This window comes from Xiphias gladius, chromosome 1 (assembly GCF_016859285.1).
Source record: "Xiphias gladius isolate SHS-SW01 ecotype Sanya breed wild chromosome 1, ASM1685928v1, whole genome shotgun sequence".
Lineage (NCBI taxonomy): Eukaryota > Metazoa > Chordata > Actinopteri > Istiophoriformes > Xiphiidae > Xiphias > Xiphias gladius.
Genome location: NC_053400.1, coordinates 8,332,759 through 8,359,431, shown reverse-complemented (window position 1 = coordinate 8,359,431; position 26,673 = coordinate 8,332,759). Strand labels below are relative to the sequence as shown.

At 39.4% G+C, this 26,673-nt stretch overlaps 1 protein-coding gene across 7 annotated transcripts in view; it reads left to right on the top strand.

The window, feature by feature from the left end:
• Nucleotides 1-655: 655 nt before the first annotated feature.
• The window catches only part of LOC120798317 (A-kinase anchor protein 13), a 102,280-nt gene continuing 76,262 nt past the window's right edge, over nt 656-26,673 (top strand). For 6 of the 7 annotated variants that reach the window (XM_040142945.1, XM_040142860.1, XM_040142767.1 and 3 more), the window contains exons 1-3: nt 5,584-5,758; nt 18,162-18,205; nt 25,618-25,771. In XM_040142945.1, the coding sequence (XP_039998879.1) occupies nt 18,173-18,205; nt 25,618-25,771 (187 nt within the window). In that variant the 5' untranslated portion in view covers nt 5,584-5,758; nt 18,162-18,172. Of the gene's footprint in view, nt 897-5,583; nt 5,759-18,161; nt 18,206-25,617; nt 25,772-26,673 lie in introns of those variants that run through there. The other variant, XM_040142639.1, reaches the window with a different exon arrangement.

Sequence of the window (26,673 nt, the reverse complement as noted above, 5' to 3'; positions counted from 1 at the left end):
GTTTTGATAATAGTTAGTTTGGTAAACCGTTATGTAAAATTGAAGGCATTGCGCAGTAACACGATTTCCACATCTGTCTTCCTTTTTAAATACTGGAAACACGGTCGATGTTGGATTCCAGTTTTACCTTCACAATAAAAGCACAGTAACACGGTAGCGTTGCAACACGACGACAGTTTTGCTACAGCTGGTCTGTGGTCTAGTATGCTAGCTAGACTACCACCTGTATGATATGGACTCTTGCAGTTTTCAGCACAAAAAACAAACGCTTTTAATGTTGTGGCTGAAAAGTGTAAATTTAACTCATTATAATTGATCCTAAACATCATTTAACCCGGTACATCCCCACCCTGAACATTATGGAGATAGTCAACCCGCGTGAGTTTGCTTCTTTTATTATGAAAAATAGAAGCAGGAAGCTAATATAGTTTGGCTATACTTTTTTTTCATCCTGCTGTTGAAACGCGACCACGACGCTGTCTCCTTATCTAGAAAAGTCAAAAGCAATTATAATACTTAAAAAAATAAATAATAAAACTTTCGCTGAAGTTATTTTGGGCCACCTCTTGACTGAAAGTGTACATCCTCCGGTCTGAAACTGAACTCCTACAGAAACCCCAATGCAAATAGGGCTTAGAATAGCCCTGCTGCAGACTCCTCCCCCCGAGTTGTCCTGGGAAACACTAACAACTGTAAGAAAGTGCACTCAGTCCGGTTTCTGAACGGGGAGACACCGTAGGAAAAGCACGCCGCCGCTCATCCATTTCACTCCACGGTACAAACATTTTTAAAGGGGCATTTCGGCCCAGCTTCAAACACTGCAAGTCCATCCGGTAGGAGGATTATTATGCGTCCTAGAGCAGCTACTTCTTCACGCCGAGCTTCATCTGCTTAAGGTAAGAGGAGTCATTCACAGTGTAGCCCGCTATTAACTGTAGGCTAAAATGAATGGAGTCTGGCGTTACCCGGTGTCTTTCAGTGGTGTTTTACATTGAGAGAAGTTGTTTAACGGCTGCGGGAAGCTGGGTTTTAACTTGTTGCTTGGTAGCCATGACATCCTCATTCACAGCCTGTAGAGCCAATGTGGGAACTTCTCACGTTTCTGTGAACTCGGCGACAGCGAGGAAGAACTCAGTCGTCCCATAGACATGTAAAATGATACTAAACGGAAGCAGCAATCCTATTATATACGCTATATATTCAAAGTATAGGAGATTTAAAAAAAATACCTGTTGTTAGTTTTTTAAGTAGACTATGCTAACAGCACTGAAGAGATGTTAAAGCCATTTAGAAATACTCTTTAGGAGATTTAAAAGGCACTTAGTATGATTTAATGAGATATGGGAAAAATATATAAATATATGGGAAAATAATTAATATGAAAAGAAGAGGGACTTAAGATATATATACATATATGTTTGAAAATATATATGGTGTTATCCCACTTCCAGATTGGAAGGGCAGCTTTGTAGCTGTGATTCCCAAGGATTTCACAAGTAATTCTGTGAAAAATTGCATGTTTTAAATTGCTTTGTGTTATAAATCAATAAAAAATTACATCATATTTCATGTTGTGCTTTAAAACTGCTTTTTAGAACTATACTGATAGATTTTTATAAATACTGCCCATCTTTAAATATCTTTAATATTTATACCGACATATCCCAAATAAAACTTCCATTAAGCACAATAACACCATTATAAAGCCACTGTTGGGAAGCACTTCAGATCCATATAGGGATATTTTTTTTCATTAAGGAAGTACATTCACATGGGCTGATTTCACTTCATGCATTACTTTTTATCCCTATGGGAGTGTGTGCACACATGTAAGGGAAAGCAGTAGCCTACTAATTCATTTAAACTGGTTTGACCTCACCCACTTAAACAAGTTCAAAGGACCAGGCGCACAAACGTGGCCGCCGTCTGGATTCCCATGTTGTAACACACTCATAGGTTTGGTCAGAGTTTGCATCATGGACCTCATCTTCTTCACTTCCATGGTTACTTGGACCTTTCTCACTCTGTGAGAGCCTGCTTATGAACTGCTCTAGTGAAGGTGCACAGTAGCCAAGCTGAACTGAAAAACTGGTTTCCTTGAAGACAGTCACAAACTAGAGGGAAATTTTAATGTTGAGTGTAAAACCCCACGTTACATTTTTCCATCATCTTTCAAAATTATCTCTTGCCTCACAACTATCACTAATCTCACAAGTAATGGTATGCTATATGCTGCCTTAATACCCACACTAACTCCCACCATAATAATACTGGATCATGGATTCTGCACTAATGTTTAATTTTAAATGATCCTCAGTTTTAACCTGTGCCTTGAGAAAACTAGCAGAATGTGAAGGAGCAGCTGGAAAGAAAGGGTTTACAGAATTTATTTTAATTTCTACTACCTCACAGAGATGTGTCTATATTTGCTGTCAGATAGGATGGATGACAGAAACTGGACACAGTTATACATTTATTTATATATATATATATATAAATATATATATATATATATATATATATATATATATATATAATATATAAATATATAATTTATATAATTTATATTATTATTTATATATATATATTATTTATTTTTATATATATATATATATATATATATATATATATATATATATATATATAGCGAGTGCAACAGAGAAGATGCTGTGCATTAAATATAAGGCTACAGCCATAAGCCAGTTACCTTATCCTAGCATAAAGACAAGTCTATTATATTTTGTTTGTTTAATCCTTACGTTTCAAAATCCAAAGTGTAAAAACGATGATTCGCCATTTTGTGGGGGGGTTTGTGCTAGATGTTTTCTTCGCTGGGAGCCATTGCCAGGTAACCAGTGGCGTGTCTGGGAAGTTGCTTCCCAGAAATAGTCTGACATATACCCCCTGTAAAGTGACATTTCCCCATTTACAGTCTTTATGCTAAGCTAAGGTAACTGATTGATGTTTTTAGCAGGAAATTTAATGGATAAACGTGACAGTGGTATCAATCTTCTCATCTAACTTTCCGCCAGAGAGGGAATAAGCTTATATACCAAATGTTGGACCCTGACTTTTTTTCATTAAGTATCAGGGCCATCATGCTCTCAGAATAGGTGCTGTTTTTATTCAATCACTGAATATGTAACAAGCTATATATGCAAATACATACCACAATAAGTTATCAGTACCCGCTCTCTGTACACCTGATATTAGTAACCAGAATGATAGTGAGTGCAACAGTAGACCAAGCTGCTGTTGCGTTGTTAGATAAGCCAACACGACAAACAAGTAAACATCCATCCACATTTACAGTTTTATTCATAAGACTGAGACTATTGGGAGAGAAAGTCTACACTATGCTCCACTAAAAAAAAGCTTGCTCTGTGTCTAACAGCAAACGTTAGGCTCACTTGTCAGGCTGTTGCAGTCAGAAATATTTATTTAGCTCCAGTACAAGAGACAAATGAAATAGGAGTTAGCCTCCCTTTTGGAGTACTGTAAATTACCACGAGGATTCTGCTGGCTCCAAGCTGAACCCAACCAATTTCTCATCTTCGCAAACCCCCTAATTTAATGATGATGGAGGATACGCACAGTGTCAGCCTTGTAATTATAGTGTATTTACTGTTGAATGGGAGCATTAGAGGAAGTCTTACAGGTACTAGTTCATGATGTAGTGCTGTCTCAGGGATGGGTTTTGTATGCCTGGGAGGGCGACTGCTGAATTCCCTACTGATATTCACAATAAAGCCTTGACTTAGTTTTTGTTAAGACTGTAATTGCTGGAATCCTCTCAGCATACCAAACAGCAGCCAAACTCCCTGTTCCATAACATCAGCAATTTCTGCAGCTTGTCCAAACTCTGTGCCGTGGAGTAGTGTTTCTTTTCTCCTGGAAATTATCAAACAAACTTTGTTGTTAATTGTCACTGTGCCTGTGGTGATACAAAGGTTTGTCATAATGTGCCAGTACTGAGTTTCCACAAAAAAATCGACATCTTGACCAGCCTGCTTAGCTAGTTAGGGTTAGGCTTAAAGGCACAAATTGTTCACACCTCTGTGGTAAGAATATTTGAAACATGGTGATAGCATGGTGGGAAGATTATAAAGACCGTCATCTAACCAATAGTAGAACTGGGTAACATGTTAAGTTTTTTTTTTTTTTTTTAAAGACACCTGAGTTTTGGCACAAGTTGATCGCCTACAAGAACTGCCTAAATAAAATAGTTTAAATTTGCATTTTCATTCAGGCTTACATTTCATTACAATAACACTAAAATATAGGTGCTAGGAGTCTTCATATGGATAGAAGTAGACCTTTTGTGTGCTGACCCACAAGGAAGCAAACACAAAACAAGCAGAAGACAGGGGGGCTCAAATATAAGTAGATGTAATCGCTCAGGTGTCTTTACTATCACTGCACTTCACGTACTGTACACTGTATGTGTGTCACTTACCAGTACTCAGAATCTAATGTATCTGTGCACTGTGTTATTTAGGATGAGAGCAGATATGTCAGCCTGGCATGACTGGAAGAAGACTCTTTTATGATCATAGTACTACTTACTCACATACTTCTGCGTTTATGAAATTTGACAGATATAACCAATTTTCTTCAAAGACAAATTTAAAGCAAAATGTGAAAAACCCGGTTGGTGTTTAATAACTCTCACTTCCATTTGGGAGACATTTTCATTCTCCAAACACCAGGACTCCTCTATGCTGTTGCTAATAAAAATATTCTGTCCAGTGCACAGTAGATTTTTTTAAAATTATTTTTGGGGCATTTTATGCTTTTTTTGGATAACAATAGTGAAAAGTTGACAGAAAATTAGGTAGAGAGAGAAAAATGAAAGGTCCCGAGCCAAATTTGAACCAGGGACGTTGCAGTGAAGAGTCCTCATCACATTATCCCAGAGTCTTCATCAAATGTCTTGTTTTGTCAAACCAATAGTAAAAACCCCCAAAAGATTCAATTTACTATTATGTAGAACCAAAAATAGCAGCAAATTCTTAATGTCTGAGAAACGAGCTATTAAAATTGACATTTTTGCTTGAAAACTTGAATTAAATTAATTAATTGATGATTAAAATTGTTGCAGATTGATTTTCTGTCAATGGATTTATTATCAACTAATCATTGCCTTACCGCAAATAATTTTGTACTTTGACATAAATAAATTTTGAATTCAGGACTTTAACTTGTAATGGACTGTTTTTATAGTGTGGTACAGCTACTTTTATGCAAGTAAATGATGTTGGAAAGTTATTTGAATACCTTTTCCAACACTGGACATTTGGGATCAATATACACATATATTCTCTGCATGTCTGGTACTATAATTCAGTGGTTGAGGTTGAGCAGCTGTTAACCGTGCTGTTTCATAGACTTTTCCATCAACACCAGAACATTGTCATTAGCCGAAAGAGATAGTGGTGGTGTGAATCTTCCCATGCTCCAAACTACAACAGTCTTTAGCAGAACATGGCTGCACCATTTCAGTAGCAGCAGACACCTGACCTGTGGCCTGTAGGCTCCGCCTCTCCCTTCTGACATCAGGGATTTGATCTGCCTACCGTCTGTGTTAGCACAAAGCCATATTTAGCTCAGTGTAATCAGTGTGGTGAGAGCTCACATGCCCACTGCTGAGGATACCTGCCTAGTATAAACACACCTGCTCTCTCTGATGAGCTTAAAATGAATTTAATGTGCACCTGAAGGAGTCCGCTTGCAGCCATTGTCATCAAATAGACTGTGGGTAAGGTTTCCATAAGTGCCTCCATGTGCGTTTTTGTTAGCTGAGACAAGTGCTTTTAAAGTTTCTCTGGAGTTTGTGACAGAGTTAGAAGAAGAGTTAAATAGTTGAGCTTTTAGGTTATAGGCGATGATATCAACTAAACAAAAACATTATTGTGTTTGAAGTTAAACATTAGATTTTTCTAAGGTTTTCTTCCTTGTTTTTGTTTTGATTATATTCCTCAGGGCAAAATCTAACTGTCACGCACCTACTTGGCTTAGCAACGTCTGCCTCTTTGATAACGCTTAATGGTTTCAATAGCAAAATGTGTGACCAAAGCGTCTAATGTTAAATTAAGTTGTATTTTGACTCTGCTTATGAGAAATTACATATTTTATCTCGGTGTGTGACAGATGTGCTTGATACCAGATACAGGGACTTGAATGTAGGAATTGAATGTAAACATTAAAACATTGTGATTTTACATGTTCTTAAATTTAACAATCTGTAGGATGATACATTATGATGGACCACATAATTCTTACTTTTAAAGGGGTACTCCAGAAAGTAAGTATTCAGCGCCCATAAAGTTTGGAACTTGCAAGAGGAAAAAGGGCAAAATCAAAACAGCAGAGGCCGAGATAATCTGAGTTCTAGTCACTGGAATGGGCAAAGCACCAAAAATGCAAAGTCCTACATTTTCCATAATGCAACTCAATAGTGTCTGGAACTTCGATTCAAAATATTTGCAGTTTAATTAAAATTCTTAAGTTGATGTTCTTGAACAAGCAACTGTTAGTTCCAGGGGAGGACTACCTCAGAATATTTTTAAATCACAAGTATTAATCTCAGTTAGAAGTCCATCCATGCATGAATGTCCTGTTTGGAACATAGAGCTTTCTTGCGGGCTGATTTGCCTGCTACATAGACAGGGAATCGGCGGGGGAAATGAGCAATTCGTGCACATCACTGGTGATTTGTTCCGAAAACCACTGCAGTGGTTATAGCTCCACACATCTGTGAATCCTAACCATTTTTGAAGGATTTCTAAAGAAACAGAGTGGACTGACAATTATGTGTCATCTGGTTGTAGTGTAACTCATTGGAAAGACCATGGAGAGGTCACCATTGTATCACAGTGTAAACACACACAAACGTGTGCATATTTGCGGGCAATTTAGAGTTTCTGATTGACCAGACCTGCATATCTCGGCTTCACATATAAGGAACCAGAGCTGCGATTTAAACTCTGGACCCCCTTGCTGTATAATGCTATGACTAACCACAAAACCACTATGTTGTCACTCTCAAATCTTTAGAGATATACATACCTTTGTTGCTCTTGTTGCATCACTGCCTCTTGATGTTAGCCAGTTAAGGTTGGTTTGTTAATTGAAATTATTTAACCCAACAATACAAATCAGCCCTTAGTGTGGGGTAATAATAATCTGATCAGGCCTAATGTGAGACTGAGGTTAGCATTGCTCAGGATTCTCTGGGCTAAACCTCTTACCTCCCAGATGGTACTAACAGCCACTTTCCTTTTCTAAAACTCCTCAGTCTCCCTGTTATTATGTGTGTTTTCTTTGCTCCTGAGCTCCTATTTTTTTTGTTTTCCATGTCATTTTGGTCCAATGAGTAAGTGTCGTAAGTTGTCTCCCTCTGTAAATACGGTTAAATCCACATTGCTCACCTAGCTCTCACCCATCAGGATCCTGTCAGAAATAGGTTTCTAAGTGCAGCAGAATTAAAACAAGGGGAATTGCCCTGTTGATAATGTAATATGTTAAACACAGGCAAAGGTATACAGTGTATATATCACACTGCATTTCTAGGCCATATTGAATTTTTCAGCATAAACAGTTAATCAGATAGTCATATCACTCTTATAACTTTTATTCTAAATATCAGCCTCTTCTTTCTGAAGGGGCCACCATGCCTAAAACATAGCAGCAGCACTCATATTTGCTTAAAGGAAAAGTCAGTCATTTTGGGAAATCCACTTATTAGTTTTCTTGCCTTTTCTTAGATACGAAAATTGATACCAATCACATATCTGTGTGCCAAGTATGAAAATACCATCCCTAGCCAGCTAGCTTAGCTTAGCGTAAAGACCGGAAACAGGGGGAAACTACTAACTTGTCTCTGTCCAGAGGTAACATAACTAGGTCACTAATCAACACGTAGTATCTGATTTGATTCATCCACACAAAAAGTGAAGAAATAGTTTGGCATATTGACCCCTGTCAAACTACAGATTGCAGATTTATACCTAGGATTTTGTACTATCTAGGCTAGCTGCTTCCCCCTGTTTCCAATCTTTGTGATAGCCGAGGTTAGCTGGCTGCTGGTACTATTTTCATATTTACTGTACAGATGTGAGAATGGGATTGATCTTATCTGAAGCTCTGCAAAAAAGATGTTGAACTATTCCTTTACATTCCTTTATGGATCTTATCTGAAGCTCTGCAAAAAAGATGTTGAACAATTCCTTTACAATGTCTACAGTGCAATTCGTGGCCTCATGATGACGGGGGGGCAGCAATCAAACCTTGGGAGGAGCACTGATCAAGGCTCAGGCCCTGATTACAGGCCAGCCCCCAGTGTGCCTCACAACAAGATAATGCTATCTCAGCCCACAGGTATTTGGTTTCAGTGGAGAGGGTAATAACTGTCACCAAACACTGAGGAGAACTTTCATCCTCCGGCCTCCAGTTGTCAGCCAGCGTTTGTGTGCAGTCTCTGCACAGAGGCAGCTTTTGTGTGGACGGGTGAGGTCGCGTCACCACGAAGGCCTCATATCTGTCCATAGAGACAATAGCTAGGTCTGATTAAATCAAACAGCCGTGACTATCTAAATGGTAGTCAACATGGTGTGTCCAAGTTACTGTGGCGGCGTTGTTAAAAATGTGACGTAGGCCTGACTAATTTAGCCTTGCTCCAGAAGAGCAGAGCTGATACTGAACCGTAAAAAGAATCAGACCGGGGTTCAACACAAAGCTGACGCATTTTGTCTCCCTGGAGTTTTGTGTTATCGGTGGGTGCAGTCAGTGGACTCCATGTTGTAGTGGTAGACCAGTAACTATTGGTTGACCAGGGGGAGAAAACATGAGAGGTTAAACAAATGTCTCAGTTAAAGATCAAACCTCTCTGAGCCACAAAGAGCCTTAGTCCTCCCTCAGTGTCCCATGTTTGAAGACTTTGATTGCCAATGATATGTATTCACTGAGGAGACTTGCTGTTGACAAAAATGTACCAGCGAATTTGTCATGAGTGTAAGTGACCTTGTCTTCAAGACTTTTGGAAGTACATTATGTACATTATGTCAGATGTTGTTCATGTTTGTAATGAAACTTTTATTTGGATGGAAAAGGCTAAATACATGTAGGAATTTGGTTTAAAAATGTCTAGTTTCACTTTGTCTTTTTTTCTATTGCAATTTTCAAATGCAAAAGTTGATTTAACAAAAAGCCCAAGCACAAGCACTTTCAATTCTAATAAAAATTGTGACATTTGGCAGAATAAAAGGAGCTTAAGAGGAGTGAGGATGAAGATCAGCGAACTGTTGGACAGGTCATATGAACTCTGTCTCACACAGGCCTTAAAACGAGCCTGGCACTCTTATCTGCCATGTGGTGGTAGAGGTTTTTATCTAAAGCTTCTTAGAGTACCATGAGGCCTTACATCTAAAGCAAGAGTGCCGCGGGTGGGCATTGGACCCTGAAAACAGGCAGTGTTTATGGATGGTTCTTTAACAAACACGTCAACAAACAGTTGGCAAACCAGAAGAATCCCATGTGGAGATGATGTCAAGACAAAGAGATGTTTTGAATGTTTGGCATGTGCATGTATCTAAGGGTAAAATTCAAAAAATAGACCAAAACGGGCAAAAAGAGTAAGGTATCCTTGCCAGGTTGTCCTTGTATAGTTTATAGTAGAGGGAGTGAGCCTCCATACGTGGGTTACAAAGTCAGTCCTGCCCCTCCCCCAGACCAAAGTCCGTCTCTGTTGTCATCATGGAGCCTTGGTATTGGACGACACTTCAGGTCTATATTGGGCTTCTGTCCCTCTTAAGAGGAGTCTCCATGCCCTTGACTGCAGCTCTCTGTGCACTGTTGGATTCAAAAAGCTTCACCAAGATGCAGTTGCAGGTAACTGTTGTCCCCATAACACAGATCTGCATTTACATTCGTCAAGTTAATGGCCAATGGGAGTTTTCTGACCTAGAAAGACTGCAGTATGAAACTCTGAGACAATAAAACACTGTTGTACATTACCTGTTATGTACACCTGTATGTCACATGATGTCACTTATTTTATTTCAAATATCTGCACTGTATTCTGCACACTGGACACTTAAGCAGCTACTAGCTTCTAGCTTTTGCTTTTTTGCTATTATTTGTAAAGGGCTGTTTTCACATATGAACCCTGGACAGTGTCCGGAGAATCAGGTCCAGACATGGTCTGGAGTTGCCCTTTCATACATGCAGCACACAGCTGGAGATTGTCCATGTCAGATGCATTCTCACCTACTGGAAATAGTCCGTTTGGTTTAGCGAGGGGTTGTGCCTGGGTAGAGCATGCAGGAGAAATGATAGAAACGTCATCAACACGCCCACTTACTCGCTCAGATGATCCAGACATTGAGCGGCTTCTATTCACGCATCGGCTCAATCCGACATTACACACACTTTGTACTAGAGAGCTGGCAGGGTAAAGTCTGATTCAGACATTTACATTCACATATACAGCTCCTCTGGGTAATGCTTAGAAAAGATCAGAGTTGCAGTGCACGTGTGAAAGCAGCTTAGGAAAGGTTGGATGAGTTCTGTGGTTTTTGGGTACAATCACTTTATATACCTTGCGCAGTGGCAGTTGTTGAGATAAAGCATTATTTGATAATTTTTTATACCTTATCGAGAATTGGATGGTTTTCACTGGTCTGTGGCTTCTATAAGCTCCAGGCTGCTGACTCTCATTTGCAACATGTGTGATATCTGGGTTGGTTAAAAAGTTCATTGTTTTGTGAAGGACAAACTCAGTGGACAGTTATGAAGTGTAGTGAGTTTAGAAGACACATCATAAAATAGAAATAGATTCAGCTATTAACATTAACATTTGAAGTATTCTAACATAATGCACTGTTGCATAGATTCTTAAGTTCAGCAAATACAATGAGACACACTGAACATGGTCATTCTGAACTTTATTTCCCAGTATTGATGCCAGTTTGTAGATCAGATTAGTAGGTGTGTGACATGTAAATGACTAAAAGTGAAATGCGACACTTGAAATGGGTATGTAAATGGTTGTAGGGTTGAGTTAGGATTATGCATGAAACCATAATGCCTTTTATTTCCTGAGATATTATGGTTTTTGAAATACTCTCTTAGTAACTGCTTGATCCTTGACCTGCACCTAACACAATGCGTTTGTTTTAGTAGTTTAAAGAGTTCTGGCCTTTGGACAGGAGGACTCATGATCCTACAGGAAGTCTCTGAGGGAGTGGTGCTGACAGAAAAGATTTTTTTGATACTATCATGGGCCTGTAGTCATCTCTGATCTACCCACTGTCTACTGTTCCTACCACCAGTTCATTGGGTTACTTGCATGTTTTAATGCAATCAGATGTATAGTAAATTCTCTTTGATCAGAAGGATTTTTAAAAAGTTGACCTTGTGAGATGATTACATACCACAAAGTGAAAACTGGTTCATTATTTTCCTAACACATATAATGGAAGTACAGGCATGCATTGTATGAAAAAATCAGCTGAATATTTAAATAAATCCGGATTGTAGGTTTTTAACATTTATTTTGTTACGCTAGGTTTTCAAGAATTTAAAATACTTACAAAATTGGCTTTGCAAATGTTTTATGAGGAAGGAATTACATTCAACACATTTGTTAGACCTCAAAGATACACACAATGTGTTTTGGTGGTTAATACTAAATGTAAACATCATTTTCTTTAGAAGTATATTTCACAGTTCTTTCAGAATACAGTCAGATCTGTCAAAAAAGGCTCCTCATTCAGTCATTTCAATGAAGCTGTTCCTGTGGCTTATATTGGAACCAAACTGGTCTTTACTTTACTGTGACATTTACCTTCGTGGGACGCACCTCTAACCATGGGGGATTACTGTATCGTGCGATGGCAGGTTGATTTGTCCCACCAACAACAAAAGATTTCTTTCCCCAAAAGAGAAGTTGTCACAGACAAAAGCAGCACATTTATCAACAGACTTGCAAAAAAAAGTGTTTGATATTAGTTAATAAACTGTAGTCATAGTCTGTCTTCTGCATGTGGTGTCGGGGAATCCTTAGCCTCACCTGATTGAAAGGGATGTAGGAGACCGATTAATGAGTTGTGAAGCTAATCCTATTCATCCTCCCATTCACGCTGCAGTCACATGGCTATTATGGCTTATTTTGATAGCCAGGGGACCTGGGGAAGCCATAACAGGTCCATTCACATCCTTGACTCGGCGCATTACCACTTCTATCCCAGCATTGAAGAGCTTTTGTCTCTTGATTTATTGGTCCATTTGTGATGATCCGGCTGTGAACTTGAACGCGGCTGATGCCCTGCTTCTTTCTGGCCTTTCTGCAGCAGTGGTAAATTCTGTTTTAGCAGCAGTTCAAAGGCAGTTTCTGCCATAATGAGGACTCCAAGGTAGTTGGCTGAACGCTGGTTGCATCCAGTGTTTTAGGTGGAGTTAATTAGTTGTGCAATCTCTATAATCAGGTGTCGGGTGGCCGTAGGTTGAGCATAGGGGATGTCAGTTCTACGAGGTTCTTCTCTTACTAGAGAAGGAACCGGACTTTGGTTTTTGGTTTTCCTGATTTACATGGATGATACACGTGTCGTTATTTACCCATCTTGTTTGAAGTATTGCAAAGAAAAGAATATATGTTTGATGGTAAGAGTTGATGCAGAGTTTGAAAAAGTTATTTTCCTGATGATAATGGGTTTAACTAAAAATGTCAGTTTCACTTAGGCTCATGCCGCTCTTAAGTAAACCAAAGTCTAAAGTAATATTGGCATCTGTTTAGTTTAATCAGACTTGGGCTATCTGAAAAGCAAGAGTTTATTTGTAGGATTATGTGTTTTTTTTCATCACTTTAGAAAAAGTAAAGAAGGTTGGTTTCTAATGTTTTCAGTTTCCCAAGTTTTACCATTTTATGTGATGTACACGGTAACTTGACCTAAAAGCACAAGCATTTTCCAAAGCACCAAAATATTGTTGCTGTTAATTGCCAAGAACTTGTTTACCTCTGAGAAAATACTGCATTCTTTTGTGATCCAATGTATTCAGTATAACCAATTCTGTAGTTTCCTATATCAGGACTTGTAGTTATAAATGACCTACAGATGTAGCTATTTCAGAATTCTCTCTGTGTACTTTCTAAATTATTGCTGCTGCCCAAGAGGAACTTTGACCAGATGAACTGTCACACCCACTGTGCTGTAGGGCATGAGGCCGACTGAAGAAAATAGATTCAAGGCAGTCAGGAGAATATATATCAAACCTGCATTAAGGGATATTTTTGATATTAAGAAAGAATCAAGTGACTCCGGGTCTTGTGAAAGAGTCTCTTCCTGTCATGAACACACAGAGAATTAAAATTCATCTTTGCTGCGTCATACAGCTTGTTGCCTTTTTAGCTCATTGTTTTAGTGTGGTTTGATTTATTGTTTAGTTGAACCCCTCCTGTCTTATTAAATCCCTCATATGAAACTGTAGGCAGATGGCAAAAGCAAAATAAGAGCCAAAATAGACCAGTGGCTGGTAAAGAAACATTTAACATGATAATATGCACATAGTTTCTCAGGAGCTGCTGGATACCAAAGTAAAACTTAAAGGTGTCTGATTATTAGATGTTGAATCATCAGGTGGTAAAAAACATGACTATAGACAATTATTTGCTAACATTTTACCCTTAACTGCTCGATTAATTAATGGTTGGGCTTTGTTTTTGTGAGATTATTTTGGAGTCTTTCTGACTCGTAGATGTTAAAATAAAAATATCATGGAATGTGTTATTAGCCTTATAAAAACATTGTGCCAGACCAATGCATCAGCGGGTCCTGCAGTTATTGAATTGCACAATAGCTAAAAAGATAAAGGCTATATCTTTATTGTTTTGTTGTCAATTACGGTAAGGGGTATGTAAATAGTTTTGTGGTTATACATAATATTTTGTTAATTGTCCACTAAGCATTAGTTAACAGAAAAGCCTCTGAAAAAACATTTAGAATTTAATGGTACCCTGGCAACAATATATGCTTTATTTCTAGATTACACAGGGGTACTCAGGTTGGAGGACATGTATGTTCTTTAGACTGGAAAATTCTTAGAGCCAAACTAAAAGAGGAAGTTTTGGAAGTATGTTGTAATGTTACAGGCCCCTCCGTGAATTCAAAGCAACCACTGGAGCAATTTCATCCTGTGATGATGCAGTATACTGAACCAGCTTCCTTTACATGTAACTCAAAAACTCAGAAACAGAAGTGGCCATGTGAAAGCAGGGAAAGAGCAGATGAGGAGTAGGTGGCTTGTTTTGAAAAGGTTGATGGTGAAAGCCAATTTGTGTCTTGCTGAAGTGTTTTTAACTGTGAGGCTAAGCTTGACCTGCTCACCTACATTAATTAACTTTGAATTAGAAAATCAACTAAATGCCTAAAATGTGAAATAAAAATATTGTTTAGGTATTTGAAGATGACACATGGACCTACAAACTGTCCTGTTATAAACTCTATATTTACTGTTTAATATACTGACTCAGTGATTTATCTAAAGAACAGTCACATCCCTCCTGCTATACAACCATTGGGCCTACTGACAATTATATATTGACATTTTTTATTTTATTGCAGTTACACAGCATGAAAACAACTGACACTGTAAATGCAATTATCCTCAAAATGATCACTTGAATCTTACGTTTAAAAAAATCCACAACAGCTTTTTCATGATGACAAAAGATTTAAAGCTTTAACATAGTTATGGGTGTAACTGCAAACTTTGGTTTGGAAAATCTTGTTGTCCTCAACAACTGCCGAGGTACTCTTGAGCTAAGAAAGCGAGCATTACAGTTGCAGACTGAGCTCTTGTGTCCAGCTGCCAGGTGTGAACGTGTAGAGAGTGTAAAGCAGCGTTGAGCTGATAAAAGGCAAACATTCCCCGGATGAATAAATGTTATCAACTCTGTCGTCAACAGTGAAAACTGAGAATGTAGCAACGCACCTACTTGCTACAAAATATTTTCTTATTGGCAATTAGTTAGGTCATCTACTGGCCAATGAGATGTCCCCTAAGTGAAATGTCAAAGTCCCAAGACCTGCAACATTCGACAATGATGTAGATGTAGATGCTGGCTTGTTGAAGCACCCTTGAGTAACACCCCAGCCCGTGCGTGCTCACATGCTGTGGATTGTCCATAAAGAGAGCACCAGCAGATGACAAATGTCCAAAATATCAAAATATAAAAGAAGTAGTGAGCCTGTTGGGCACAATATATGAGAGTCTTATCAGTCAAAGTCGTGCATGTGGTGAGGAGGCTGGTCCCTGGCCCAGCGCACTTAAGGCAAGAGGATTAGACTTCAGAGTATTATTAGAGCTACTGATTATCCCCTTACCTGATCCGCCTAATTCTAGCTCAAGCCTTTTTATTTAGCAAAAAAATTGAAAAATGTTTGGATTGGGCTGCAGAAAGTGAACTGGCCTTGTCGCGCTTCAGTGCTCTGTCGAGTCCAACATTGACTCTTTTGGTGTACTCTGCTGAACCCATTAGTTCCTGGCCTTTTGTCTCTGCGTCCTCTTCTGTGGGGTGCATGTGATTAATGCACTGCTGACCACTGAGGCCAGCAGTGAGGACTTGTTTTAGTGCCAGAGAACAGCAAACAAAAGAAAATTGTCTCTCCAAATAACTGAGGAGAATACAGGCTCTCAAAGCCGACCAGTCCCTTGGTTCATTGATGAATGCAAGCAGGCCAATATCTCTTCAAGAAAGTTCAACAAAAAGGTTTCCAAGCCATTTGTCCTCAAGTCTATAGCTGTAATACATTTGTTTGGATGTAATTACACACCCTCTGCTTCTGACCTTGTGCCCAGAAACGACTTTGAGGCCTGTGTCCCAGACTGGGAATGAGGACTCAAATGTGAACATGAGCTGGTAAATCCTGCTAACCGATCTTTCCCCCATAAACCCATGTAGAAGAGGCAGAGTAGCGTGTTTTATTGGTTTAGCGCCCCTATTTTTTGCTTGATGAAGAGTTAATGGGTGATTGGAGCGGGCAGGAGCCTTAGATCTCACGGGCAGTGGGATGCTGCGGCACCTTTGCGTAAACAAGCACAGATGGAGAGCTGGCAGTGTTGGTTGGATGATGAGAGTGTGTGCTCCTGTGCGTGATTCAGTGTGCGTATGTCCCATACTCTATTAATCTCCCACAGAGGGTTGGGACTACTGACAGGGTCAAGCTGTCATCTTGTCAACAACAATGTTCTGACTACATGCATTTTGTTGGAAAAAGTTAACTCTTGTTATCAAAAGCAATTTGTTGGCAGGGTTTTATTCTACAAAACCTACAATGGCTCATTTCACAGAGAAAAGAACAACACTGACATTTAGAATTTGACCAAACTTAATTAATATCTGATCAGAGGGTCGGTGCCAGTTTCTATGTAACTATGAGCTAGAGACAGTTGACTGTCATTATCAAAAGCATGAAGATATACTTAGAAATAATAGGTAGTAGTCTAAAGGTATTGCTTAATATTATTAGTTATGGAAATTGTCCACTAATAGTGAAGTCAATTACAAAATAACACACTGGCTAAAAATTTTAGAGTAGTGTAGCTTTAAAGCAACAGTTAAACATATTGGAAAAGTGCTTATTGTTTCTCGCTTTCAGATCCAGGTTAGCTTCCTCTTCGAGTATGTATGCTAAGCTTAGCTCACTGGCTGCTCACTGTAGCCAGTTGCTGCTTGTTTTGCTGCATTTACGCAATGTTGGCAGAATGAGAACAGGAAAAATTCTACTTACTTGGGAGTCTTCACATGAGAGGTTAGCCCTAGTGCAAACGTTGTAGTTACACCAGATAAACAGCATAAATTAGCTTCTTGTGTTGTTAAATATTTGGAGCAGTTTGTTACCAAGTGAAACCAGATACTAAACAATTGTGTATAGCTCCTATAAAATGAACTAAATGGATTGCATTAATGTTAATATTGGATTTTAATTTGATATGTGTGCCAGCGATGGTGCATTTGCAGCCATTCTGCCAATGTCTGTAGTTATTTTCACCAAGTGGGAGATATTGTCCGTGTCAGACATTCCAGATAGTCTCTGAGTTACAAGTCGGAGGCTGACATGAATGGTTTTTCTCACTTGGCTGCACAAATTATGGTTTACACAATTGGTGTGAAGTCGGCATTAGTGCGGCAGGTCAAGTATTTAGCTAAATCAGCTTCTCAAGTGAACATTTATTTTGGATGGTGCAATATATTTTGTATTTTTTATCAGTCTTCTCATGCGCTGATTGTTCAATCGGCAATCACTGTTAATCAATACAAGTAACTCTGTTCTATGATTTAAAGCCACCTATTTGTGCACCGTTTTCCATCTGCCAATTCTGACAAGTGCACTATGTAATCTTCGCTCAGGAGAACCATGCTGTTGCTGCGGACAAACTTAGTTTGTGATCACCTTAAAATGAACCAAATATAGTTTAATGACAGTAGCTGTGCTCTGAGATCAGCTATACTCATATTTTCCATCCACCGGTGATAATAATATTATAGTATAGTAATATTCACTCTTCTTTTAGTCACATTTTGGTGTCCACCAACATCCAAGGTAATTGTCTGACTGTTTAACAGCTATATGCTGCACTATGTTCACGAGCTAGCTGCTAACTTTGTCTGTCTTCCATTTCGTACTGGGCAGGTAGTACACAGTCGGTATATCAGAGCATTTTTTCATTTGAACAATGGCTCAAATTACTCTGTAATGTGAGAGGAGTTCCTATGATGAATCCACAGAGAATTTTTACCAGCTACAACAGGCAGCCGGTTTCAGTGAAAAACCTCTGATATATTAAACCTACTGTACGCTACCTGCCCAGCACCAAACAACAGACAAAGTTAGTGACTAGCAAGTGAACACAGTGGAGCATTTAGCAGCGACAAAGCCAGATATTTCCCTCAGGAGTAATGTTGCTCATTGTCTGCGGCTAAATACACAACTGTTTGCTAACATGTTAGCCATATCAACTTTTATAAGGTGCTAATATGTTAATGTTGTGATTAAAGCTTGGCGCACTTTCACAAGTGTACAAAAAATCTATTAATATTATATTTACAGTATATTAACATACCATTGAGCTATAACTTCTCCTTCTTCTTTTTTCCTTTACAGTGTCCAGGGACATGAAACTCAATCCACAGCAAGCTCCGTTGTATGTAAGTATCAGTATTCATACTTACAAAGAAGCTGTTTCGGGAAGTGAAAGCGGGTCTTTCTTTTTCACTGAACGCCCTTGTACACTGCAGTCCAACCACACAGGTCACAGGTCACTTTGCCTGATTAGACCTCTTCTCAGGACTGTGTGGGTGTGGTGCAGAGTGTGCCTGAGTGTTCATTTTCTGCACGTGTTAGGGCAGGACAACTTACACCTTTATCATTATCATTAGTATTTCACATTTGATGACCTCATGTAATTCCTGGAATAGCTCCACCTGACCTCAGCCCGGGAACAGGTCTAATTAACTGGGATAACTAAAAACAACTGTGTGAGTGTGCAGGGCCAGAGAGAGGAGCGCACAAATCAGACTGCATGCAAATCAACTGGCTATTTAATGTTTGCTGGCCGGAAAACATGCATAACAGTTATGTACACTTCTGACTGTCCTCCACTGTGTATTTTAGTGGTCATGTTTTCATTTTATCAATTAAATGAAATAAGAACCACTTGATGGTCTGGTGATTTTACAAAAATAGACCCAGATAATTTATGAAGAAATGACTAACATGAGACAAAAACAAGACTACTGATATGACAACAGGCAATTTTTAGAGCATTTTTAGTATGATGGCTCCATCCATTCATATGATTTTTTTTTTTCCTCCCATCAAAGTAAAAAGATGTACTGTGTCAGTGGCTTAATCGTGGCTCAGATTTAGGTTGAAAACAGCAAATAGCAACCCACAGTCTAATCAAAGAATAAGTCCTGATCCACTTAGGGGCCTTGTAACTTAAATAATTATCAAGAAAAGGACAACTTGAGGCATAGTTATCTGGACATGTGCCATATGTCCAATCAATATGTGAGCAGGTAATCACACAAAGGAGCTTGTTTCCTTGGTGCAGAGGGGAAGCGTGACCTCTTGATAGCTGGATATTCTTGTGTGTGTGTGTGTGTGTGTGTGTGTGTGTGTGTGTGTGTGTGTGTGTGTGTGTGTGTGTGTGTGTGTGTGTGTGTGTGTGTGTGTGTTTGTGTGTGTGTGAGAAAGAACATTCTGTACAAAGTTACTTTTGTGTAGGTACAGTGTCTACTAGTGTATTGGATGTTTGACAAAGAAGTAAAAGACCTTCATTATACAGCAACAAGGATTTTTGTCAGTTTATTTCCCATAGAGCTGAGCAACAAGAGCAACTTTGTGGATGTTGCGATTGAATTTCTTAAGCCTCAACCAAATTTCGATGCCTCTTTTTGATCATGAGCAATGAGTTTAGGGTGAAATTGCGCAGCTGTATGTCTAGACATAGTGGGCATGTTATCTTTCCCCAGGTGCTGGGGATCCTTAAACTCTCACTGATCAGCTGGGAGGTTTCGTTTTTTCCAGAATGACACAAGTCAAATTCAGGTTGTTCTCTCAGTCAATTGTGTCGGGAACGCCTTCGGAGGGAGGAAAAACCACCTGTGTGGAGCCAGATGAGGTGGTTCAGGTGGAGGAGGTGCAGCTTGTTGCTGAGGCCCTCTCAGATTCCTCAACTACCCACTATGCCATGCAGAATGTGGCAACCACCCTGCAGAAGATATCTCAGCAGCATTAATTCTCTAGCCTCATTCTTGGGCTTTACCTAAAGCTTATCATAGGTGAGGGTCAACTTATAAACTTAAAGCTTTGCCTTGTGGCTCATATTCCTGGTTGCCACCATAGGTCATTATACTGTAAAGTGCAGCTTTTTGCATCCAGTGCCCCTAACAAGTGGTAAACTTCATGATCCTTCTTATCCTCACTTGTGAATAAAGCCGCAAGATGTCTGATTTCCCTGTTCAGAGCATGACCATTTTTTCCTGGAATACACCTCAGGCAATTTCCTGTTTTCTAGCTCATTTATAACTCTAAATTACTGTTCGATTACAAACAGACGGGCTTTGTAAACCTTTTTTTCCTCAATTCTTTGATGTTTGAATTGTTTTTAAATACAATTCCAGGTCGTGTGGAACTTATCCTATAATGTCTTCACTTTGGCATTATAAAACGTGCATTCACTGATACATATTTACTGAGGTGTGTGTCTGATCGAGTTGGGGATATCTCTTGAGTGTCTGAGTGTTCACACTGGTCCCCTATCACTAGCAGGTAAGGAAGGCACACAGGAAATTAGATAAATCGGAGGCGCGCGAGTGTGTGTGTGTGTGTGTGTGTGTGAGTGTGTGTGTGTGTGTGTGTGTGTGTGTGTGTGTGTGTGTGTGTATAAAGGCTAGACTGGTGCACACATTAACCACCCAGACAACCTTATCTGTGACTTACAGTCAGACTCTTCACTGGAACCAGACGGGCAGTCAAGCATCATTAGACATCAGATTTTAGACACTTTTCAAAGCAGTTCACAGTGAGATAGCTCATAGGGGGTAAGTAGTTTGCCTGTAATCGAATCTTTTAAAAAAATACACATTTAGGGAACTCCGCCATCCAGAGTGACTAAAGACTACAGCCCCAATTTGTAAGTCAAAATTTCTAGATCATTAACTTAGAAACAACCCATAGTAAGGGTGCCAAAGGTAAAAGCCTTTGTGTTTTCGCAGAATTACTTTGGCCAAAGGATAATTTTTAATTAGGAAGTGATGGGTAAAGAAATTAAGTACAGGCTGATTCTGTTTCTGTTAATTGAGGAAGCTCTTTAAAAAATTAGTTTAGTTTCAATAACAGAGACTTAGCATGCTAAACATACTGTTTACAATCTTGGCATTTAGCACACAATGTTTTCCAGAGTGGCTTACAATTAAATGAGCAGGTAGGGGTTCAGTCTCTTGCACAGGACACATGACTGTGAGCACAGCAGCAACAGTTATGAAACCTGTGACCTCTCTGCTATGTGGTAGTGGTGTCCAACTACGCTGCTACAGGGATAAAGGATGCTTTAGATGTCAGCAGCCTTTGTGCATTTTAAATTGGAGGATGAGTGTAGTTTATTTAGTAGATTCTTTGGCAATTTTAAATGCCAGTGTTATGTGTGAGCAGGAGCTGATTTAAATGTGTGTCTGCCTTCCTCAACTTGCCAACGTGCTCGTAAGATTTCCCTAAATCGTCTTCTAAACTGTCTGGTGGAATCAAAAGCAGTAATGCCCTGGAAAAGGTTGGAATATTCTGCCTCCAAGAAAACCTTTCCCTCACCAGTAAAAACCATAAAATATGTGTGAATGCCAGCAGGGATTACTCACACTGTCAGGCAAGTGTAGCCATAAACCTTTAACTTTATATCAGGCCAGCACTTTACAGAAAATCCCTTTTGTATTGTGTTGATATGTTGTCAACAGTATATTTGTTTAGTTATTCCAGCAGTTTCTATGCAATAGGACTGAGTAAAAGGTAGAAATTTCTACTGCACTGATGTAACTGATCAGAAAAAAACCTTGGGCATGGCAATGGAGGCCTTAAACCAACCACTGGCCTACCTGGGGGTGAACCCAGTACAGTTGCAGGATTGTGGAAAGGGCTACACTCACGCATGCATATTTAAAAAGAGGGGGTTGGGTTCATAGCCTCCAGCTGTTCTTTTGATGTTGCTTAAAAGCTGCCTGTTCCCCCGTTTAAGTTCCATGATTAGCAGGTCAATACCCCAGCAGGTGACTTTGTTAAGTACTTACTACCATATAATCATAGCGTGTGGGTGAAAGAAATCCATTTATGCACATGTCACACAGCTTTAAAACCACCAGTTTTGGAATATTTCTGTTATGCATTTTAGTTATTGTTATTGTTAGACGTATTGTCAGTAGTTGCAATTTGCGAATGTACTTTTTTGCATGTTTTGCAAAGGTTGCTGTGTGCAGCTGTGTTTCCTGCTGGCACCAGCAGATGTTTCACATCTCTGTTTCTCTACCTCCACCCCCTGCCAACACATATGCCTCCAAAAGGACTGACAATGATCTTATTCAGTCGATATTCTATTTCACTCCTTAATCTCTCTTCTTTTGAAATAAGTTTCAGTTCATACATCACAGATTCATTACAAGCAATCATAACTGAGGAGGTAAGAAGTAACAGGAGCAGAGTAAAAACGTACTATATAGATATAATTTTATCAATTGTATTATTTATTTAATTCAGTCGCTTATAAATGGTATTGATGATGGGCGGATATTCATTTGGACAAAATAAGATGCCACTGTGTTGCTGTCAGAAATCATTTGGGCAGCTATTGTGCCAAAATGCAGCAGGTTGGTATTGTGACTGAGGTGATTTCCCACCGACCGTCAGCAGCAGAGAGAAAACCATTTCTCCTTTTGCTTTTCCTTTGTTTGTCGAGAGTATGTGGAACCTATTTCAAACTAATACATTTTCATTTTCACTTGGAGTGCAAACTCACAAATCCACTGAGGTACCAATCCGTTTAGTAGCACCAAAGCCTAATTTCCAATCTGGGCTTGGGATAAGAGATGAGTTTTTAATGGAGAGAATGTCATGCCTGCTGGCTTCTGCCAATCTACAACTCATTTACGCCAGTGCCTCTGCTCTGCTTGTTAAAGCTGAGACTCTCCGTGCATAGCAAAGCCTGCATCCTTCCAGCCTCAAGTCAGTGTACTCAGTCCTGACTCTCAGAAGGTTACTGCAGGCTGTTTTTCTTCTGTGGCCTCTTGGCTATGTGGTCATCTTTGAACACATTTTATCCCCTCACATTGCTCAGCAGCAGCAGCGGCTTGCGAAACAGACTCGATGATCCCAAGGCTGCTGGTTAGCCTCATTGCTGTCAACCTGCTGATCCCCCCTGTATGGAACAAGGCCTTGAGGCTACCACCTTATACGAGAAGGAAGAAGCACCTTTAACCCTGACTGTTAAGCACTCCTCAACACCAGCCTTCACTGGCTGGAATGTCAGGCTGTTCGTGTTGGACGGAGCTGGTGAAAGGATTGCAACATTGGTCAGATTAGGTGGGATGAAATGTCCCATTATCCCTCCTCCGGGTCAACAAGCTGCAGTCCCTCAGTGGAAAACAGCTAATTTTGAACAATATCTCTATTTTTTGTTGCCGCTCCTCCTCCTCATTCTGTCCTCAGATGACACCAAATCATACCCCACAATGCTCAGCCACAACACAACCAATTGTCACTTTGGAAAAAGCAGACTGCACAATAAACTGTGCATGATTGTATTTTTATGTTTGAATCTTAGCAAATTGACATCTGACAAAGTATTATCTAATAAGATAAATAGTAGTAGCTGAGAAAAGTTGTATACAGAAATTGTAGTATAATGGAAATTGATTTTAAGTGGAATTTGGCTCTTAAATCATTAATAATTGACCATTTGCTAAGCCTGGCCTCCCTAAATTATGTTGCTAGCTGTTTGCTGCGAGGCAGGAGTTGCTAGAGGGCTCTGTTGAGGCGGAGGTCTTTCTCCTCCAAAATCTCCTGAAGTGGACATTACTGTGGTGGAGAACCATGGTGGTGCTGAGCCGTATCAATTTGAGCCGATGGCTCCCGCCCCGGTAATGCCTGAAGCCGAAGCTCTCGGAGCCGAGCTTGTCGTTAGAATAGCACTCTCATGCAAAATGCTGATTGCAACTGTATATAGCAGTCGGTTGCTAACGAGGGACCTGCTGCCATCTGCAACCACTAAAGAGCCATATGAGGATCTGGAGGGAGAGAATGCAGTCCGGTAGTGCTTCCATAGCCGTCAAAAGCAAAAGTCTGAAACACTGCACCAAAATTGAAAAATACTAAGTAGATGGTTAGCAAAAAATAACGTAAACTCCTGCGAATGATGATGCTCAATCAGTATATATTTGAAAATGAGCATTGTTTCACAGATTCCTATTCCCCAGTTGCTGGGGAATATTAGATTAGAAGACATTAACATTCTTTTTATGTAAATTTCATGACGTAAATAAGTCCCAAATGTATGACTCTATGTCAGCGCTGGCCTTGCAAGGTTCAGGATGATTTAAAACAGTAGATGGCGTGTTGGGCCATTTTCGACCCATGAAATGATGATTTCTATAACTTTGGAAAGAAATGTCAATATCAACACCAACATTGATGTATTTCATGTCAGTACAGTCATATCATTTAGTTTACAGCTCAGAAAAACATGTTTAAGTGTGATGTACACTTAATAACTACTGTTTAGTTGCCATAACTGCTCCAGTGGACATCAGGTGAAGAAAGCTCCAAGAATGAAGTACAGCTCTGGAAAAGAGCACTGACCTTGATTCATTTTCCATGGATGCAAGAGGGTTAAAAAGGTGGATAAGTTAATAAAAAGCATCAACAGAGAAGTGTTGCTGTTAATCACATTGCCTCCTCCTTTTGTAAAACTGTTTTATCATCCTCCTTCTCCTCTGCGGTCTTAAAATGACTGAGTCCTCTCATTGAGTCTTCGGGAAGTCAAGCTGCTCCTCCATGTTTCATCACTGTCTGGTGCCTCTGTGTTTGATTGTTAATGATGTTATGTGTAGCATTTTAACTTCAATAAATCATTACCATATTAACTTTGAGGCATTAGTTTAATTGCGATAAACAAGTGTCGTTGTGTGAAGACTGACAGCCTCTTCGCAGCATTTTACCCTGTAGCCTTGTTAAGATCTGGTATCCAGAAATCCATTTGTGAAGGATTGTAGTTCACACCTGACATCAGAATCAGACTTATGCATCTTAAGTGACCAACTGTGATTGGATTTTATTCTCCTGATCACATTTGATCTTATCTGTGGCTAAACAGATAAACGTGCGCAATCGTGCTGCTAGAGAAGAGGATTTAGTTGGATTACGTGTGGTACTTTTTGCCCTGTTTGTGGACTTCAAAACCTAGATTGTCACAGATGTTCAGGGTTTGTCATGCTATACACACACTCTCTAGTCTAAGTAGTCTTTAATGATGTCTGGGATGTATTTGTAACCTTGAGCATTTTTGTTCACACAGTGCTTTGTGAGTAGATGCATTCTTCCCTGACCACCTCCTAATGTGGCTTGATAAATCACATCCAAAATGCAATCTTAGTTCATTTGCAGTTATTTAGAGCTGTCTGCCTCTTACTGGAGCAGCTAAGTTGCATTTTAGCAAGTGTGAACGAGATCTTTCTTCCTCTTCATAAAACCTTGAGATAAAAAAAAAAAGTGCTTGTTTTAAGGAACTAGGTACAGTTTTTCTTAAAACTTATTCCAGTTAAACTATTCTAATTGCAAAACTTCAACATTACATCAGCTTACCTGGTCAAAAAATACAACACACAAGTCAGATTTACAACAACCAGTCACGTCCTCCATTTTTTTATATTGAAATAATAATAATATATGCAAATTATTTATTTATTTGATATATCTCTAAATATCTGTTTTTTTATTCTTGCTTTTTTTGTTCAATCTCTCTTTCTTTGCCCTCTATTCTGTCTTATATCCTTTTGCTGTCTGTCTGTCTCTGCAGGGACGGTGTGTTATCACTGTGCAGCTTGCTGATGAAGAGTTGGCTGCGGATGGGGAGGGCGTGGACTACTTCCTGCTGTTTGCTGGCAGCACACAAAGGCACCTGACCAGCACCCTAAGGAGCAGTCATGACACCTTGCAGGCAGTATGTCCCGGTAAGCTACCCCACCCACAATGCCTTGCAACTTCCTTGTCCCGTCTAATGGACCTGTGGGTAGGCAGCTCCACCTACAGTAATTTAATACATGCTAAATCTATTTTTAATTCTACCCTCCTGTTCGTCTGTGTTAAGTGACAGAAAGGTGCTTGTTTAGTTACCGTTTGTTTACCTAGATTAGTCTGGGTAAATACAATTAAGGTTCTCTTAATCCAGCGTCATTGCGAACTTATATGTTGCAGATCAATAACATATAAGACAGAGTCAAAATTCAGTCAATATCCCCCCAGAAATATAATCATATTCACCAAAAAGTGAGAACAAAGTAAGATCTCCTGTAGTGGTCAGTTCTCTATAGGCATCATGTGCTATAGCCCTAAATTAACATTACAGGGTGCCAAAGCATGCCAAAACATCCCAGGCTGTTGAAAGCAATAATTGTATTTGAAAATCTGATGGTGTTATTCTGCCCTCACATCACACACAAAGCATGGGACAGTCAATAGTTTATAATAGCTGCAGAAGAAAGAAGTAATAAATGATTAATCATCCACCACCACTGTCCTCGTTTGAAACTAATGTTTTGTTATGGAGAGAGCAAAATCACCTCACTTTAGGTTTTATAGAGCCTGGCTAATTTATCACTCCTCCTGGAGCACATCCCACATATTCTACTTGCAAAACTGAGAGTGTTTAGCCAGAGCTGTTACTCGGAGATACTTCCTCTTAAGTGAATGAGCAACAACAGACAGCATGGAGATCAAGGGTCCAAGGTCAATGTATGCAGAAAATAGGTGGTAAAAATGCTGAATACTCGTGAGCCTTTAGTAAACATGGATGGTAGCCAAAAATATGAGAAAAGGGGACAAATTAAAAAGACATTGTTGACACTGTATCCTC